The sequence below is a fragment of the Carcharodon carcharias genome, chromosome 23 (genome assembly GCF_017639515.1).
Source record: "Carcharodon carcharias isolate sCarCar2 chromosome 23, sCarCar2.pri, whole genome shotgun sequence".
Classification (NCBI taxonomy): domain Eukaryota; kingdom Metazoa; phylum Chordata; class Chondrichthyes; order Lamniformes; family Lamnidae; genus Carcharodon; species Carcharodon carcharias.
In genome coordinates, this window is record NC_054489.1 from 37,611,449 (window position 1) to 37,630,055 (window position 18,607).

The 18,607-nt window shown below is 44.6% G+C and overlaps 1 protein-coding gene across 1 annotated transcript in view; it reads right to left on the reverse strand.

Moving 5' to 3' along the window:
• LOC121268967 (sodium channel protein type 4 subunit alpha-like) overlaps positions 1-18,607 on the reverse strand; it is a 208,334-nt gene that overhangs the window by 126,002 nt on the left and 63,725 nt on the right. Inside the window, exons 5-7 of the mRNA XM_041173268.1 lie at positions 16,994-17,122; positions 2,610-2,701; positions 74-337 (exon numbers count right to left, since the gene is read on the reverse strand). Of these exons, the coding sequence (XP_041029202.1) occupies positions 74-337; positions 2,610-2,701; positions 16,994-17,122 (485 nt within the window). The remainder of the gene's footprint in view (positions 1-73; positions 338-2,609; positions 2,702-16,993; positions 17,123-18,607) is intronic.

An 18,607-nucleotide genomic window follows, 5' to 3' on the forward strand; every position in this document is an offset into this window, starting at 1 on the left:
AACAGCCCAAACAGAATAAGTTTTACGTGGGCATATATTGAATCAGAATACAGGTAAATGGCATAAACTGTACCTTCATTGTTAATATAGGTCTTCCAGTCGAACCTTCTAGTGTAGTTGCTGATCACAGTATCATTGTCCATTCCATCTTCTATGAAGGTACTATTGTATAGCAGTTCTGCTGGTGGTGGCCATATCACACATTTGTGTTTCAAATTTCCCATAAACAGCTGAAGACCAACAAGTGCAAATACACTTAAACAGAAAACCGTCAGAATCATCACATCTGATAATTTCTTTACTGACTGGATCAGAGCTCCGACAATGGTTTTTAACCCTAGTGAACAGAAAAATAGGTTGTGTGTTAAAATGTATCCTGGGCCAATAAGATATTTAAAGGATGCTTAAAGTCCCGCTGATGTTTAGTTGCAACAGTAACCAATGGCTTCCTCACTTAAAATTCAAAATGAGTTGCTTTCACTTGTAACAAGTTATATTAAGAGGAAGCAGTTTTAAATTATTTTTTTACACAATTTTGAAGAGGCTCTCTGCCTTTTTATTCCAATTATATTCTATTCTATTCTTTTTTCTCTTGTGTCCTTGAGGCACTAACTTAGCTGTGGCTTGTTTTAATTCAATACTGTACTCAGAAACATCTACTGCTATCTCAGTAAGTAGTTTATCATTACATTTAATGATAAAACCCAGGTAATCAAGGAAATTGAATTGTGCAGTGGTTAGACCCTGGCCTTTCGTCCCTGAATTTTAAATTTGTCTGTTTGCTGTAAGCATCCTGTGTAAAATGAATTTGTTCCCAATCCACTTCTTAGTAGGCTTAAAAGAAAGAAAAAAGACAATTATATTATACCCTTCAGGACCTCAGGGTGTCTCAAAGTACTTTACAGCCATTAAAGTGTAGTCACTGTTGTAGTGGAGGAATCTAAAATTGATCCAATTTGTCACATTAATTGGCAATCTCACAAACAGAGATCACAGGATGGTTGATGTGGGACATATAATTACTGTCACAGAAAGCTTTTGGGAGGTTAGGTCTGAGGCATATTGTTGAAGCCGAGCACACAAAGCTTTATTCTGCAACTATCAGTGAGTTATTTCTAAGGAGAGTGCTTAATGTTGACACCATTGTCATCGTCAGTCCCTTGAAATGAGGATGACGCCTGCCATGATTTGTGTGTTCTCAGATGGCTCAGCGGGCCAATCCTGGAGCCCGAGTCTTTGGGCAGGGAGAACAAGAGTTTCCCTGAGGAAGATGGGTTCTCGAGCCAAAGTTCTGCTCTCTCTTCTTCTGCTTTTGTCACTTGTCTGAAGCAGAGTTTATGCAGTCAGTTTCTGACTGTGTTGCGGCTTGATGGAAGAGGCTAAGTCTTCCCAAGCACCAATGTCAATTTGTCCCCTTTTCAGTGAGGTCTTCAGGGAGTCCTTAAAACGTTTCCTCTGACCTCCTTGAGATTGGATGCCATCCTTAAGTTGTGAAAGGGGGATCTGATTCGGAAGCCAATCTTTCGGCAATCTGATGCAGCGTCCAGGCCAGCAGTGCTGATTTTACACGACCAGGGTTATGATGCTGAAGGAATTGGCTTTGATGATGATGCTGGTGTTTATTCACTTGACTTTGCGCAACCTCTGGAGATATCATTGCTAGTTTAAATTCTCCAGCACCCGCAGGTCCCTTTGGTAGGTAACCCAAGTCTCACTGCCATATGGAAGGCTGATGACAACAACAGCTTTGTAGATTAAAGCCATTGCTCTTCTATGAGTGTGTCTGTTGTTGATGAGCTGGTTGCACATTCTTTGGAAGCTGCGCTGACACAGCTGATTCTACGCTGGATCTCCTTTTCGATGGTCACCTTTTGAGAGAGGTAGCTGCTGAGATGAGGGATGCGCTCAACGAGTTCTAATAGCTGGAGATGTAAGTGCTTGTCCAGGGGAGAGCTGGTAGAGGACAATGGGCATGCTGATATTGAGTGAGAGGCCAACCCCTTTGTATGTAGAGTTGAAGAGCTTGGGGGTGGTCTGAATGTCACTTGGACGGTGGGCCACAATTGCGCAAATATCAGCATATTGTAAGTTGTGAATATGCCGGATGGTCACCTTAGTCTTGGCTCTCAGCCTGTTGAGGTTGGAAAGCCTGTTGATGCTAACAGCAAGCATTGCAGCAGGAAGAATTCCATTTCCCAGCAGTAACATCTCTCACCCTGATCAACTCAAAAAAACCCTAAGTAATAGCTTTTGCTAGAATTATCAGTCAGAATTCTGGAGTTATACTTATAAACATTCTCAATTATTGAACATTGTCAAAGAAATTTTCGTGGACTTTAATTTACTGCTCTCTCCCACTTCTCTGAGAAGGAGGTATAAAGACAAGTGAGATGTATTTTCATCTGTGAGGTATCAATGTATCCATGTTCTTCCTGTTAAGCAGGTTGAGTAGCTCAGTGAGCTCCAGTGAATTATTTATTTTCAGACATAATCTGGCACCAACCTCCTGGCAAACTGAACTATTAATAAACAGTCAAAGTGCATTCATATCTATTTTACAATTTAAAAAAAGCACAATCTGAAGACACAAATCATTCCACAGCACCTACCTGGAATAACTGTGATGGTTTTCAGTGCTCGGAGAACTCGAAAAGTTCTTAAAGCAGAGACATTACCCAAATCCACAAATTCAGTGACGTATCTAATCAATGACAACAGCACAGAGGGCAGCAAGGTTTAGTCACACAGTTTTGATACCAAGAACTTAACATTTTTAAACAATATTTATGTTACCAGTATTTGATAATTGTAGCAGGGTGGAGGACCAAACCTTCCATTTCTACTTAGCGGTTCGCCATTAGCAAGCCATATCTAACTGTGATATTGGAATAAGGTGAAATCGTGTTGCATGATTTCAGGAGGGGGTGCCTTAAAACATTGAGAAATAAATTGTTTGCCCACTATTTTGATGGAATTTTTAACCCACATATCCTAACAGATCACTGCCTTATTCAAAAAAGTGGACAGAGGAATTTCTCATGAATGATGCAAGAGAGCTAGATCTTGCATTTATAATGCTCCATTCACATTCTCAGGACATTCCAAATTGCTTTACAATCAAGGATCACTTTTGCAGCTATTATGCCAGCAGCAACATCTCACAAAACGGCAAATGAACGGCCAGATTTTCTGGCATTACTTGAGAGGTAAATACTGGCTGGGACTCTGGAGAACTCTTTGCTCCTCTTTAAATGCGGCACGAGACTTTTCATGTACAAATGACCAAACTGGGCCATCAGTTTAACGTGTCATCCGAAGGACAATGCAGCTCCCCCACAGCGCTGCACTGCCATGCCAGCACAGCTGATTGTGTAACAGGTAGCCTTATATGCAACTGTTGCAAAGCATCATTTCACCCCAAGAGTGTTATAAAAAACATATATACTTATGGGTGTAAGTATTGGCAAGGAAGACAAAAGAAAAAAGTAAAATTTGCTTATTGTTTTATTCATTCATGAGATATGGACATTGCTGGCAAGGCCAGCATTTGCTGCCCACTCCTAGTTGTGCTTGAGAAGGTGATGGTGAGCCACCTTCTTGAACCACTGCAGTCCATGTGGTGTAGGTACACCCACAGTGCTGTCAGGGAGGGAGTTCCAGGATTTTGACCCAGCGACAGTGAAGGAACGGTGATATATTTCCAAGTCAGGATGGTGAGTGACTAGGAGAGGAACTTGCAGGTGGTGGTTTCCTATGCATCTGCTGCTCTTGTCTTTCCTTGGGGGAGGTTGCAAGTTTGGAAGATGCTGTTAAAGGAACCTTGGCGAGTTGAAGCAGTATTTTTTTTATTCATTCATGGGAGTTGGGCATTGCTGGCTAGGCCAACATTTACTGTCCACCCCTAATTGCTCATTCAGAGGGCATTTATGAGTCAACCACATTGCTGTGGGTCTGGAGTCATATCTTATATATAGTACACACTGCAGCCATGGTGGGTTGATGCTGATGGAAGTGAATACTTAAGGTGGTGGATGGGGTGCCCATCAAGAGAGTTACTTTGGCCTGGATGGTGTTGATCTCCTTAAGTGTTGTTTGAGCTGCACTCATCCAGGCAAGTGGAGACTGTTCCATCATACTCCTGACTTGTGCCTTGTAGATAGATGATAGACAAGGCTTCGGGAATCAGGAGATGAAACACTTGCCACAGAATTCCCAGCCTCTATCCTGCACTTGTAGCCACAGTATTTATGTTAAGTTCCTGGTCAATGGTGACCACCCCCCCCCCAGCCTCCCACCCACCGGATGATGTTAGTGGGGGATTCAGTGACATTGAATGTCAAAGAGAGATGGTTAGATTCTCTTTTATTGGAGATTGTCATTACCTAGCACCTTTGTGGCCCAAATATTACTTGCCACTTATCAGCCCATGCCTGAATATTGTCCAGGTCTTGCTGCATGCATGCCTGGACAGCTCATTTTCTGAGGAGTTGTGAATGGTACTGAACACTATGCAATCTTCAGCAAACATCCCTACTTCTGACCTGACGGAGGGAAGTTCATTGATGAAGCAGCTGGAAATGGCTAGAGCACTGACATTTCCCTGAGGAACTCTTGTAGTAATGTCCTGGGACTGGGATGAGTGGCCTCCAACAACCACAAGCGTCTTCCTTTGTGCTAGCTATGATTCCATCCAGTGGAAAGCTTTCTCCCAATTCCCATTAACTTCAATTTTACTCTTGCTCCTTGATACCATACTTGATCTAATATTGCCTTACTGTCAAGAGCAGTCACTCTCAACTGACCTCTGGAATTCTGTTCTTTTGTTTATTTTTGGACCAGGGCCATAATAATTTCAGGAGCCAAGTGGTCATGGCAGAACCCAAACTGAGCAACAGTGAGCAAGTTATTGCTGAGTAAGGGCACTTCTTAACACCATTGACAGCACCTTCCATTACTTTATTGATGATTGAAAGTAGACTGATGGACTGGTGAATGGATTGGATTTCCCCTGCTTTTTGAGGACAGGCCAAACCTTGGCAATTTTCCACAGTTTCGGGTCGATGCCAGTATTGTAGCTGTAATGGAGCAGCTGACTAGGGGTGCAGCGAGAGATCTTCAACGCTTGAGCTGGGATATTATCAGGGTCCATAGCCTTTTACTGTATCCAGTGCATTCAGCCATTTCTTGACATCACTTGAAGTGAATATAATTGTCGGAAGACTGGCATCTGTGATAATGAGGACCTCAGAAGGAGGCCGAGATGGATCGTCCACTCCGCACTTAAGGCTAACAATGGGGGAAAATGTGTCAGTCTTGTCTTTTGCATTGCTGTACCTTGCCGCTCCATCATTGAGGATGGGGTTATTTTTAGAGCCTTCTCCTCCCTTTAGTTGTTTAATTGTTCAGCACCATTCATGACTGAATGTGGCAGGACTGCAGAACTATGATCTGAGCTGTTGGTTTTGGGATTGCTTAGCTCTGTCTAGTGCATGCTGTTTTTGCTAATATGCATGTAAGTAATCTTGGAGCTTCACCAGGTTGGCATTTCATTTTTTAGGTATGCCTGGTGCTGCTTTTGGAATGCCCTCCTGCACTCCTCAGAGAACCAGGGTTGGTTCCCTGGCCTGATGGTAATTGTAGAGTGAGTGATATGCTGGGCCATGACATTACAGATTGAGGTGGAATACAGTTCTGCTGCTGATGGCCCACATTACCTCATGCATGGCTGATTTCGAGTTGTAACATCTATTCTGAATCTGCCCCTTTTAGCATGGTGTCATAGAGCACACTAAACGTGCTCTGTGTGTGAAGATGAGACTCCATCTCCACAAGGGCTGTGCGGTGGTCACACCCACCAATACTGTCATGGACAGATAACTCGGTGACAGGACGAGGTTGGAGAGGACAAGGTTAAGTAGACTTTTCCCTCTTGTTGGATCCCTCACCATCTGCCACAGACCCAGTCTAGAAACTATGTCCTTCAGAACTCGGGCCAGCTAGATCAGTAGTGGTGCTACCAAGCCACTCTTGGCGATAGACATTGAAGTTCCCAACCCAGAGTCCATTCTGTGCCCTTGTCACCCTCAGTGTTTCTTCCAAGTGGTGTTCAACACAGAGGAGTGTTGATTCATTAGCTGAGGGAGAGTGAGGTAGTCATCGGCAGGAGATTTCATTGCCCATGTTTAACTTGATACAGAAATGGAGCTAAAGCCTCACACAATATTTTTTATAAAATATATATATATATATATATATATCCTCATGGCTAAGTTATAAGTTTTTTAAAAAACTGGACAGAGACTTTAAAATGATTGAAGCTATGTCTGCATGTAACCCTGAACAATAGGAGCTATTCTAGCAGTATCAAAGAAATTTGTAGCTTTGAAGAGACAATAACAACCCCGTGGACTGCAGAAAATAAACTCAAAGAGAAATATACAAAGGCCATCTATAACTCATAAGCCAGGCCTAGCCAACAGAGATTACCGGTCTGCTAGAACAACCTCCTTTGAAATTCTTAATGGTTGAAACATCAACAACCTCAAGAATCCAGACAAAGGAAAATACACCCTCACACCTTCCTCTCCCTCCCAGAAACATGATAGGGTCCCCCTTGTCCTCACTTATCACCCCATCAGCCTCCACATTCAAAGGATCATCCTCTGCCATTTCCGCCAACTCCAGCATGATGCCACCACCAAACACATCTTCCTGGCAACATTCCACAGGGATCGTTCCCTCCGGGACATCCTGGACCACTCCTCCATCACCCCGTCCACCTCAACCCCCTCCCATGGCACCTTCCCATGCAACCGCAGGAGGTGCAACACCTGCCCCTTTACTTCCCCTCTCCTCACCGTCCAAGGGCCCAAACACTCCTTTCAAGTGAAGCAGCATTTCACTTGCGCTTTCCTCAATTTAGTCTACTGCATTCATTGCTCCCAATGCAGTTTCCTCTACATTGGAGAGACCAAATGCAGACTGGGTGACCGCTTTGCAGAACACCTTCGGTCTGTCCGTAAGCATGACCCAGACCTCCCTGTCGCTTGCCATTTCAACACTCCACCCTGCTCTCATGCCCACATGTCCGTCCTTGGCCTGCTGCATTGTTCTAGTGAAGCTCAACGCAAACTGGAGGAACAGCACCTTATCTTCCAACTAGGCACTTTACAGCCTTCCGGAGTGAATATTGAATTCAACAATTTTAGATCATGAACTCTCTCCTCCATCCCCATCCCCTTTCTGATCTCCCCCTTTTTTTTCCAATAATTTATATAGATTTTTCTTTTCCCAACTATTTCCATGATTTTTAAATGTATTTCCATCCGTTGTTTTTTCTCTACCTTATGGCATTTTTCGATTCCTTCATCTCACACCACCCCCACTAGGGCTATCTGTACCTTGCTTGTCCTGCTTTCTACCCTTAATTAGTACATTCATTAGATAATATCACCACCTTCAACATCTCTTTGTCCTTTTGTCTATGACATCTTTTGACTATCTCCACCTATCACTGGCCCTCTATCCATCTCTACTTGCGCCCCCCCCCCCACCTCTCTTCTATTTTTACTTAGTTTTGTAAAAGAGTCATACAGACTCGAAACATTAACTGTGTTCCTCTCTTCAGATGCTGCCAGACCTGCTGAGCTTTTCCAGGTATTTTTATTTTTGTAAAGGAATACACATCCTTTGTCAAATGATGATCTTATATTTATGGCCCCTAGTTTTGGTTCCCCCAACATATGGAAGCATTTTCTCTCTTCTCTGTTAGCATTTCAGGGTGTTTTGTGAATAGACATTGAGCTGTAACTTCCTCGGAGTGGTATCAGCATTGGACTGCCACTCCGTGCCTGATTACTTCCGTGAATTTTTTCTGAGCCTGTCTCTCCCAACTTTCCGACTCAGGGCAGGTGAGACCCAGGCAGTGCAGCCTATACCCAAGGCCCTGTGTTGAGGTCTGGCTCCATCGGATTGAAGGTGGACATGTCCCCTTTTTTACGGCATTAGTTGCCATAAACCAGGTAAGTTAAAAGTCCTTTGACAGGTCAGGGAGAAGATAAGTGTCCAGGGTAAGTGGATAGAATTTGGGGGGATTGGAGGGGTCAGAACTTGAGGGGTGTATGGGGGGAGGCGGAGGGTCAGACCTCAGGGACAGAGGGGCAGTGTCAGACCTTGGTGGGTTGGACTTCAGGGGAGGGTGGATGGGGCTCAGACCTTGTGGGGGGATGAGGGCGGTCGGACCTCAGGAGGGAGCGGGGGAGGTCCGATCTTGGGGGAATGGGGGTTTGGACCTCAGGCCTTGGTTGGGAGGGGTGGTGGTGGTGGGGTTTGTAGGAAGTGTTGGACCTCAGGGGTATGGGAGGTGGGTTGGACTGCGGGGGCAGGCTGTGGGGGGTTTCGGAACTTGAGGATGGTTGGGGGTTGGGTCGGGGGGGCTTGGGGGGCTGGGGTTGGGTAGGGTTGGTCCAGTGGGGCATCAGACCTGTGAATGGTCGCGTCTGTGGGGTCAGGCCTTAGGATGGCTCATGTCCGGGGCGGGGGAATGAGGCCATGTGGGGGTGTTGGGTTGGGTCGGGTTGGATCAATCTGGGTCTCTACAATAGTTACCTAGAACTTAAAAGAGGTTTTAATTCTTTTAACTTTTTCTGGGTAACTATGTAACACAGTTGGAACCATCCAAAGTTTGTGATTTAAATCGCATTTTCAGATGGCTCCCAATGAAGGACAATTGCCCAGAGGAAGTCTGCGCTTCTAGGCAATTGTCATGCAAACTCTTACCTGTGAACATCTGATGGGAATTCCCCAGGACGTCTTTGGGGTGCCTCTCCAATCTGATGCTGGGGAGCTGGGAAGTTATGGCCCATTATCTTCTTTCGATTTAAACTTAACTGAAAGCCTTCTTTGTGTTTGTGACTGAAATTCAGAACTTCCAAAAGGTGTAAAACACATCTTGGAGCTGACAACCAAGAGGCAAGGAGAAAGGGGAAAGTTATCACAACACCTCTCCCTATCCATAATAGGGTAGAAGTGTGGGAATTAATTAGAGATGTTTAAATTGAGCCCCTACTTTTAATTTAATTAAGTGCCTAAATAAATAAAACAAGGTCATAGCATGGATGTGTAGGTGGTAAACTGGGTGTCCTAGTGCATAAATCACACAAGGTTAGTACACAGGTACAGCAGGTAATTAGGAAAGCTAATAGAATGTTATTGTTTATTGTGAGGGGAATTGATTACAACAGGAGAGAGATTATGCTTCAGTTGTACAAGGCACTGATCAGACCACATCTGGAGTATTGTGTACAGTATTGGGCTCCTTATTTAAGGAAAGAAGCAGTCCAGAGAAGGTTTGACAGGTTAGGCTTGCATCCACTGGAGTTTAGAAGAGTAAAAGGCGACTTAATTGAAACCTTCAAAGTCCTGACAGTGTGGATGTGGGGAGGATGTTTCCTCTTGTGAGAGAATCTAGAACTAGGGATCACTGTTTAAAAATAAGGGTTCACTCATTTAAGAAAGAGATGAGGAGAATTTTTTTCTCTCAGAGGGTCATGAATCTTTGGAACTCTCACACTGAAAAAGCGGTGGACGCAGAGTCTTTAAATATTTTTAAGGCAGAACTAGATAGATTCTTGATTAACAAGAGGGTAAAAGGTTATCGGGAGTAGGCAGGAATATGGGGTTGAGGTTACAATCAGATCAGCCATGATCTTATTGAATGGCAGAGCAGCCTCGGTGGGCCGAGTGGCCTACTCCTGCTCTTAATTCATTAGTTCATATGTAAATGCGGCATGTGGGAGTTTGTGGAGTTTGTGGAGAGAATTGTGATCCTGCATTAGCAGTAAGTGCCCGCATCTTGAGGAACGTCAGCTCAGTGATTTTGCACTGAAGACCAAGGCACAGACATTGCAAGGCATAAGGGAGGAGAGTTTGATCCAGGAATCAGGAGGTTAGAAAGTAGTACAGGACTTGCTTGCGGTGGTGGATGTGCTTTGTGCTGCCATATGCCATATTATATGCATGTGGGCTGGATGTTAATGGTGAATCAGGTACATGGGTACAAGTCTCAACTATGACACTCTGAAGTGTGACTCCTGCTACCTACCAAGGTGTTTAACAGGGATGCCTTTAGGAACATTACCAGTGCCCTGCTCTTATCTTTACTGTGAGAAATGGAGAGTGATCCTCAAGACTATATGGCCTGAATTTTTCAGGCAGGGGCGGTGGGGTAGCCAATCGGCTCTGCGCCGCCATTTTACATGGGTGGGCCAATTAAGGCCCGCCCAGCGTGAGGCGTGAGCAGTAGCATTCACGCTACCTGTGCGGGCGAGGGGAGGAGAGAATTGGGGCCAGCACGGAGCTGCCTCAGGGAGATTGAAGCGCTTTTGAAATTATTAAATAAAACATTAAAACATGTATTGAAACATGCCCCCTCATATGACTGCGTCACATGAGATGGGACATGTTTTTATATTTATGAAAATTTATTTAATTAATAAAAACTGTAGGAAACCTCATTCCGCTCATGGCCTTTTCACCTGCGCGACAACCTTAAGGTTGGACGGGCAGCGTTTACAAAGACCTTAATCACTTCCTTAATGGCCTTAATAGGCCATTTACATATCGGCGGGCGCGCATCCGACTCCGGCTTGCGCCCGCCGAACAAAACATCACAACTCAGCGCAATGACGCCAGGACGCACACCCGATGTCATCGCGCATCATTTTACGCGTCAGTGTGTCGGGCCTGCTCCCACATGCCGATTGAAAAGTCCTGCCCCTATAAATTGTTAAACTGGTAAAGGATTATTAAATTATTAAACAGATATATTAATTCTGGAGCAATACTCCAAAGCATGCCGGAACACTAGAACAAGGCCTGGTTCCAAAGAAAAGACATGTTGGACTCGAAATATTAACTTTGTTTCTCCCTCCACAGATGCTGCCGGGCTTGCTGAGTTTTTCCAGCACTTTCTATTTTTATTTCAGATCTTCAGCATCCACAGTATTTTGCCTTTATATAAGGAGTAACTTTTCCCCCTTCACCTCACCTCTTCATTGTCAGCTGGTGTGAGGAAAAGATAGAAGAAATAGCTGGGAAACCTATTTTAACACGAGTGATCAACACTCCGGAAGTTCCTTCTCACAATCTCTTTATCACACACTATTCAAGCTGTTGAAAGGAGAAACAGCCTTTTCATAAGGCTTCAGAATGAGCATGAGTTGCATGGCTTGAGCACCATGTAGATTAATCCATCCTGCTATATCATGGTTGCAACTGGTTAGTTGGATCAGAATCAGTTAACAGCTCTCTGAGACAGATAGGCTGAGATCCAGAACTCATCATGTGTGGAACTGGGCAGATGAGTGCAGCACACTCTGGCACTAAGACTGCACTACATGCAATGCCACTGGACTGTTTATTTTCAAATATAGCTGCTTAACCCAATGGTATGTGTTTGACAGGGATGCAAATGTCGCCTTAGGAGGAAGCTGTAAAAGTCTTGGTGAGATCTCAAAAAATCACCTCATCAGGAAGAGAAGATCATTCTGTTAATGAAATAGATGGCAAGGAATGTTATAGAGAAACTTTGGCTCAATGCTTTCAGGAAAGATCTCTGAATGCATACCGGCATTAACCAATCATGCCTCATTTCTGTGTTTTGTCCTTCAGCGTTGCTAGTTAGGGACAATTTTGGAGCAGACATTTTGTGTAGAATTCCAGGTATGCTGACATGACAAAGTAGCCGCTCCTAGCTACTCCCCAACTATCTCTTCACTTGGGTGAATCTTCAGCCATTTCCAACAACCACTCCCGCCCCCTCCACATCCACCCCTCACGCTGGGGCACTGAGGCCAAGGCCAGAATTTTTCGCTGGGTGGGCAGGCGCGCAGCTGACCTGAGCGAGCGTAAAATGATGCACAACGACGTCGGGCGAGCATCCCGATGTCATCGCGCACTCGCGCAATATTTCGGTAGGCGGGCGTGCACAGGAGTCGGCAGCGCACCCGCTGACAATTAACAGGACTATTAAGGTCATTAAAGTACCAATTAAATGTAATTTTTCGCTGCCTGTCTAACCTTGAGGTTGGCGTGCCAAGCAGCCTTTGGATATTTTAGGAAACCTCATCCACGGGCTGTTTGAGGTTTCTAACAGCAATTAAAAGTTCAATTAAAATGTTAACATTTCATTCATAACATGCCCCTGCTCATGTGACAGAGTTGCATGAGGGAGCACGGTTTTTTTAACATTTTGAAATTCTTTATGTTTAATTTTCAAAAATCTTCATCTCCCCGAGGCAGCCCTGTGCCTCAGGGAGCTTTTCCTGAGCGCACTTGCGCGCATGTGCGAAGTTCCCCGCTCGCCCTCCTCCCCTCCCCCCGCACAGGCAGCCTTAACTGACCAGACAGCATGAAATCACAGTCGGGCCCCAATGGCGGGCGGTGGTCAGCTTCCCGACCGCTCCTGCTCACCTCCGGCGAGCCCACCCGACCAACACAATGTTCTGATCCAAATGACTGCTCTCAGTTCAGATCAGTCCATGTTCACTTTAATACCGAAGGAGGATTGTTCCTTGAATCTCAATTCTTGAAAAGCTCCCAAACTAGCTTACACTTTCCAAAAGAACTGAAGTCTAGTTACTTAGATTAAAACTAGCTTTCACCGCATGCCTTTTGATTCACTCTCACAGGTTAGAACTGCTCAGTTAATATTTCCTGGTACATGCTGCAGAATGGAGTTTGGAAAAGTACTGTCCATAAAACCCAATGTTACAGATGCATGTTACCAGCAGGAGAATGTTGCCTGTTGGCTCTCTGCATCAGAGATAGTGGATCGATTTATTTTAATGGACAGAATTTCATGGGCAACATGCCCAAGATAGGCCCCATAGTATCCAGGCACACAGCTGAGAACAAATCCCATCATTCCCAAACAATCTCTAACACACACTAACTCTCAGCCATTTCCAACAACCACCCCCGCCCCTCCTCAACTGGACCTCACACAGGGGCACTGAGGCCAATTGTAGAACTCGCGTCAGCACCACAAAAAATCAACTAACTCAGCACAGACTACAGAAAAAAACATGGGATCTTTCTGGTCCATTTGGCTTAACTACTCAATGGAGTAAATTCGGTGAGGAAGAATGCGGAACAGTATCACATAAGTACATAGATATAGAAAGTATTTCCTCAGTTGATTGATATGAAAGGAATGATAGAAGAGGAGCTCCATAATAACATCCAACCCATTCCTTACAACAAGCTGTGGTGAGTCTTTATTTACAGTGCTCCTGGGCTCAGAGCTTGAGAAGGAATTTGTGTTTATTTAACACCTTTCAAGACCTCAGGTGATCCTAAAGTACTTCACAGCCAATTAGGTACTTTTGAATTGTAGTGACTGTTATAATGTAGGGAAATATTGCAGCCAAGATTCAGACAGCAAGGGCTGGATTTTCCCCAAGTCAGGATAATTTGGGAGCCCTTCCAAAATGGCAGGTGGGTCCTGATTCAGGGATTCCCAACTCCATTCCCAGGTCATCTGATTTTCAAGAGTACCTTTAAAAGGTGCAGGCTGGTTCAGTTCACCCGGCACTCCTGGCCTGGCTAGCTCCATTGCAGAGATGGGCATGTCCCACTCTTCTGCAATTTTCATGGAGTCGGAGCCAGCTTTTCAAAGAGTCATTGATCACGGCACCTCAAAAGAGTTGTAAACCCTGGTTTGCATGGGGGAACCTTTTGAAGGGTGAGTTCAAAAGGTCATCCTCGTGTCAAGATATGCCCCTTCCTTCACCTCCTAAGGCCCCTCATGCCCCCTGTGCTAAGCTATGCCCCTCCATCCTCACCCCATAGCCCCCATGGCCCCTCATACTCCCAATGCTGAGCTAAGGCACTTCCATGCCCATTGATCCACTGTATAGACCAATGAACCTTTTGGTGACAATAGGATATGTGAAAAAACTTCAAATAAAGTCATTTATCCATTACTTTCCACTATGTTAAAAATGTACTTTCACTACAGCCCAATAAAAGTGTTAATCATCCAGACCCTTCAAAGTACCAATAACAGAAACTGCAAGCACTTGAATCCTCTTAAACTTGTGTAAACAAACATTGAGAAATTAACAGCAGAGATCAGGGAGCCAGAGCTGTCAATCAAGCAATGCTTTCTCTGGGGCTTGGGTGTTTCAGTAATGTAATAGATTTCTGGACTGTCAGCCAAGCCTCATTATGTATGCTTTTACACATCCTATTGTCACTATAGGGTTCATTGGTTTCTATACGGTGTATAATGGGTCAATGGACATGGAAGTGCCATAGCTTGGTATAGGGGGCCTGAGGGGCTACGGGGAGTGGGTGAACAGGCAGAGCTTGGCATAGGAGGCATGAAGAGCCATGGGGGGTGGGTGAAGGGCCTGAGGTGGAATGGATGGGCATGAGAAGTGTGTGGGGAGTGTGAGGAGTGTGAGGGTGAGGGCCTTTGTGTTTTTTTCTTAACTGGGTTGAAATCCCACTTTTTCCAAGATTGTATGGCACCCGCCCCGTACCCTCTACTCCCCACACCTCTCCCTACAATGAAGATCCTGCTTTTGTGTGCACTTTCTCCTGAGGTGGGCAGGCCAAGCCTGGACATTTTCCTGACTCCCACTACATGCCTCAGAGATGAAAATCCAGGCCCAAGTTCCCACAAACTGCACTGAGAAAACAATCAGGTAATTTGCTGTTTTGAGTGATGCTGGTTGAGGGATTAATATTTACCAGGCCATCAGGAGAGCTCTCTCAAACACTGTTTTCTCTGGGGCTTGGGTGTTTCAGTAATGTAATAGATTTCTGGACTCTCAGCCAAGCCTCACTATGTATGCTTTTCCACATCCTATTGTCACTGAAGAGTTTGTGATTACATCTCTGGGATTTTCTGTCTATTAATTTTACGATAGGGCAAATTGAGAGCGCTCACATTTCCGATACGTGAATATCTCTGTCTTGGGAGTGCTGGAGATGAACACAACACACCATGTACACACTTATTCCGCACACTTATTAAATATCTCCATTAATACAATCCAACATGTTGGAAGGTTTCCCAATAGCTAAAATAGCATAAAATTGTTTGCCTGGCTTCTGAGGTTTAGTGACATGGTACAACATTTTAAATGAAAGGTGCCACACTGGTCTTTTCGTAGCTTGTCCAAATAAAACATTCATTGTTTTGGAAAAGCAATCTACTTTGAGCGGTTTTAATGTTGCAAGATGGCCAACAGGAGCTTCACCCACTGGAGATGTAAATCAGGGGCTGAATTTTACAGGGGAGGAGGGGCATACTGCTTGTTCCCTCATAAGAAATGTTGGCCCTGAACAGACCAGCATTAAACAAGGCCACCCCACAGCCATAACACACTCCAAGTGGAGGTGAAGGTGGGACTTCTGCCCCTCAGTGGGTGGAAGTCCCACCATCAGGAGCTATCTAGCAGTCCCTAAATTGCCAGAATTCAGTGGTGGGTGCTGCTGGGACTGCAAGTAGGTCGAAGGGACGGACCGCAGGGGTAGGGGGGGGTGGGTTTTGGTGCCTCGGTAGGAATTGACAAAGGGTCAGGTTAACATCTTTGGGGGGCTGCCCCCAATGTGCAGAAGGCAACTCCCAAAAAGGACATAGCCGCCTCCCTCCTTCCCCACCTTTTAACCACTTCAGTTTAAAAAATTGCCTTCTCACTCCCGCCTGCCTACCCGCGCCAAACCCATGAATTCTATCCTTAAAAATGGCGGGCAGGTGGGTGGGCTGTTGATTTTGGCGCTTGCCCACCTACCATTTTATGGGGAATGGGTCAGGGGTGGGAGCAATGGCGATGTGCTAGCACCCATCGTATTTTATGTGCCCACCCACTGAAAACACACCTGGTGGTGAGGGCTGTAAAATCCAGCCCAGGAATCCACAGGACCCCCTACCCATGCCTTTCTGTCAACAGAGAGGAGACTCACACATTGAAGCATTGCTGAAGACACAAGTTCCACTGAAGCCCGAGATGCAATTTGCGTCTTCCACAATGAAGAACGATGCATACTCATTTTGTCTGTTTATATCAGGGCTCCAGAGAGTAATTGGCTGGCCAATAAGCATGGGGAGGTACAGAGTGTAGCCAGACTTGGGTGGCCTAGCTTGGTGTGCTGTGTTGTTTGTGAGTGTGAATGGAACCAAATTTATGGGAAATTTTCTGAGGTAAAACAAAATGATCTACTTTTCATGAGCTAATTTTTATTTGCAGGATTTTATAGCGGAGTGGGGGAGGGGCTGTCATGGTACGTTTAATTTTGGACAAGTGTAACTGGGGAGAAATTTGAAATAGAAGAGCAAGGTTTCCTGCCACAGGGTGGTGAAGGACAAAAGCAGAATGCAACCAAAATAACAAAGCCCGAAGGAGGGAAATATAGAGGGGTTGAAATTCCATGACCCTACCGAATGCTAGAATTTAGGCCCAGACCCAAAAACACTCTGTATTGGTCCAAATTTGGGATTTCTGCTGGGCCTTGTAAAGGACAGAGACTTTTGGACACCTCCCTTATACAGCCAATGTTGCGCTATCATATGTGGTCCTCTTGGAGGGCAGGAACCACATGGCATAGGTGCCCACCAATGTAGGCAGTTTAAGGAACATCCACCTTGATCTCATGGTTGCTGGTGGGACAGAGATCCCAGGGTGCACCTGGGAATGCATGCCACACTACCCCATGAACCTTCAGTCCTAGGGACTTAACCAATATGGGAGAAGATAACTGATAGACAGATATGATGGTTGCACACTGGTGACGGTTCCAAAAGACAGAGGCAAGGTTCCACTGGCAAGAGGGGGCCGCTAGATGTGAGGGTCAGCTGGAGGTAAGGTGACCAGCTCAAATTCTGTGCCTCAAATTTGCACTGAACATGGTTCCATATTGTCAATGAAGGCTTGTAATTAATACCTGAAAGAATTTTATCCTAACGGAGATAATTGTTACTTACGCCATTGTGATGACACTAAAATCCAGCCAGTTCCATGGATCACGAAGGAACGTAAAGTAATCAATAACAAATCCACGGGCAAATACCTTTATCATCGCTTCAAAGGTATAAATCCCAGTGAATGCGTACCTACAGTTAAACAGTTGAGACAGGTAGAAATTAAATGGAAATAACTATCATGCCTTTTTAATAATTTAGTATCCAATGAGCAATATGTTAAACACTATACAAGAGTTTTAAAACGCTTCATTGTTTTTAGGGAAAATATATGTTGGTTGTTATCAGGATTGCATAACCTACTATTCCAAAATATGAATGGAATATTGGATCAAAAGCAGGGTATTTAATATAGAGATCATCTCAGCCAAAGGACTAATGTGCAGCTATTATAAGATAAAATCATAAGCCAATGGACCTACTGCCATCAGCACCCAGATACCTGAGAGACTTACACCCAAATTCTTTCCCCTATTAATCCCACACCATTGCCAAAAGTTAAATCCAGGTGCAGAGCTTTACATGCCAGGAGTATATTGGGAATTTGGATACAGAATGCAGCTCATCACAGGGGGTTTTCCATCCATGAGTGAACCCAGGTACCTAATTACTACAAAAAACAACTGTAGGAGGACAGTCAAAATGCGGTCCTGACCAGTAAAAAGTATTTGGCTAAGGATATTTCTGTTCCTATGCAATCAATTATGGGAGGTACCTAGCTTTAATCGCAGACTAGCTGGGTTGGATTTTCATGCCTCCATTTGTGTTGGAATGGAGTTGGGCTGGCAAAAAACATGGCAGGTGGGACCTAATTCCAGGATTCCTGCTCCCATTCCCGTCACCAGCAATTTTCAGTGATGTGAGATGAGGGCGAGCCCACATGCTGCTCTCCCAACCTCGCTGGCTCTGCTGCAGGAATGGCTCGATTCACGATTCCCTCCTCAAAGATGATAATCCAGCCCCGAATCGTTTATTTTGGGTTGGGAGAAAAGGGACAAATTTAACTCTGGGTTGCTGTAGCACACTTGTTACTTGATTTAGACAGCTTTTTAAATTGTGTATGATGTGTAGCCCAATAGGGATATAATGACATGATAATTTTATGTTGGCTACAAAACATATGAGGTTTATTCTTAATAAAGCTCCAGACTCCAATGTGTTTGCTATTTATGTAACAGCATTAATAAGTAAATAAAAAATAAACCAAATTAATTTTTAGACATTCATTTGTGTCATGTTTAGCTAGGCTGTCTAGATTAAATTTACCCAGCCTGCAGAATGATGTATAAGGTTACAAAAACAATCTACCTGCTTTTGTCAAGATACAACAAGCGCAGATTTGAAACCTGGTCCACATTGAGTAAACCACAGTGACCTTCTCCACTGCCTCCCTCCTCAGCACCTTTGTGGCAGTGATCTCGCTCATCTATCTATCCCATCGCTTGAAATGGTTTCTCCTCATGCACTTATTTCCCAAGGCCCTATTTCCTGCCCTCCTTTCTTGCTTATCTACATGCTGTCTTTTGACAACATTATCCATAGTATAGACCTCTCCACGGAGGCTACCAGACCTGCAGGGTTTATCCAGCATTTTTTGTTTTTAATCCATAGTATGGT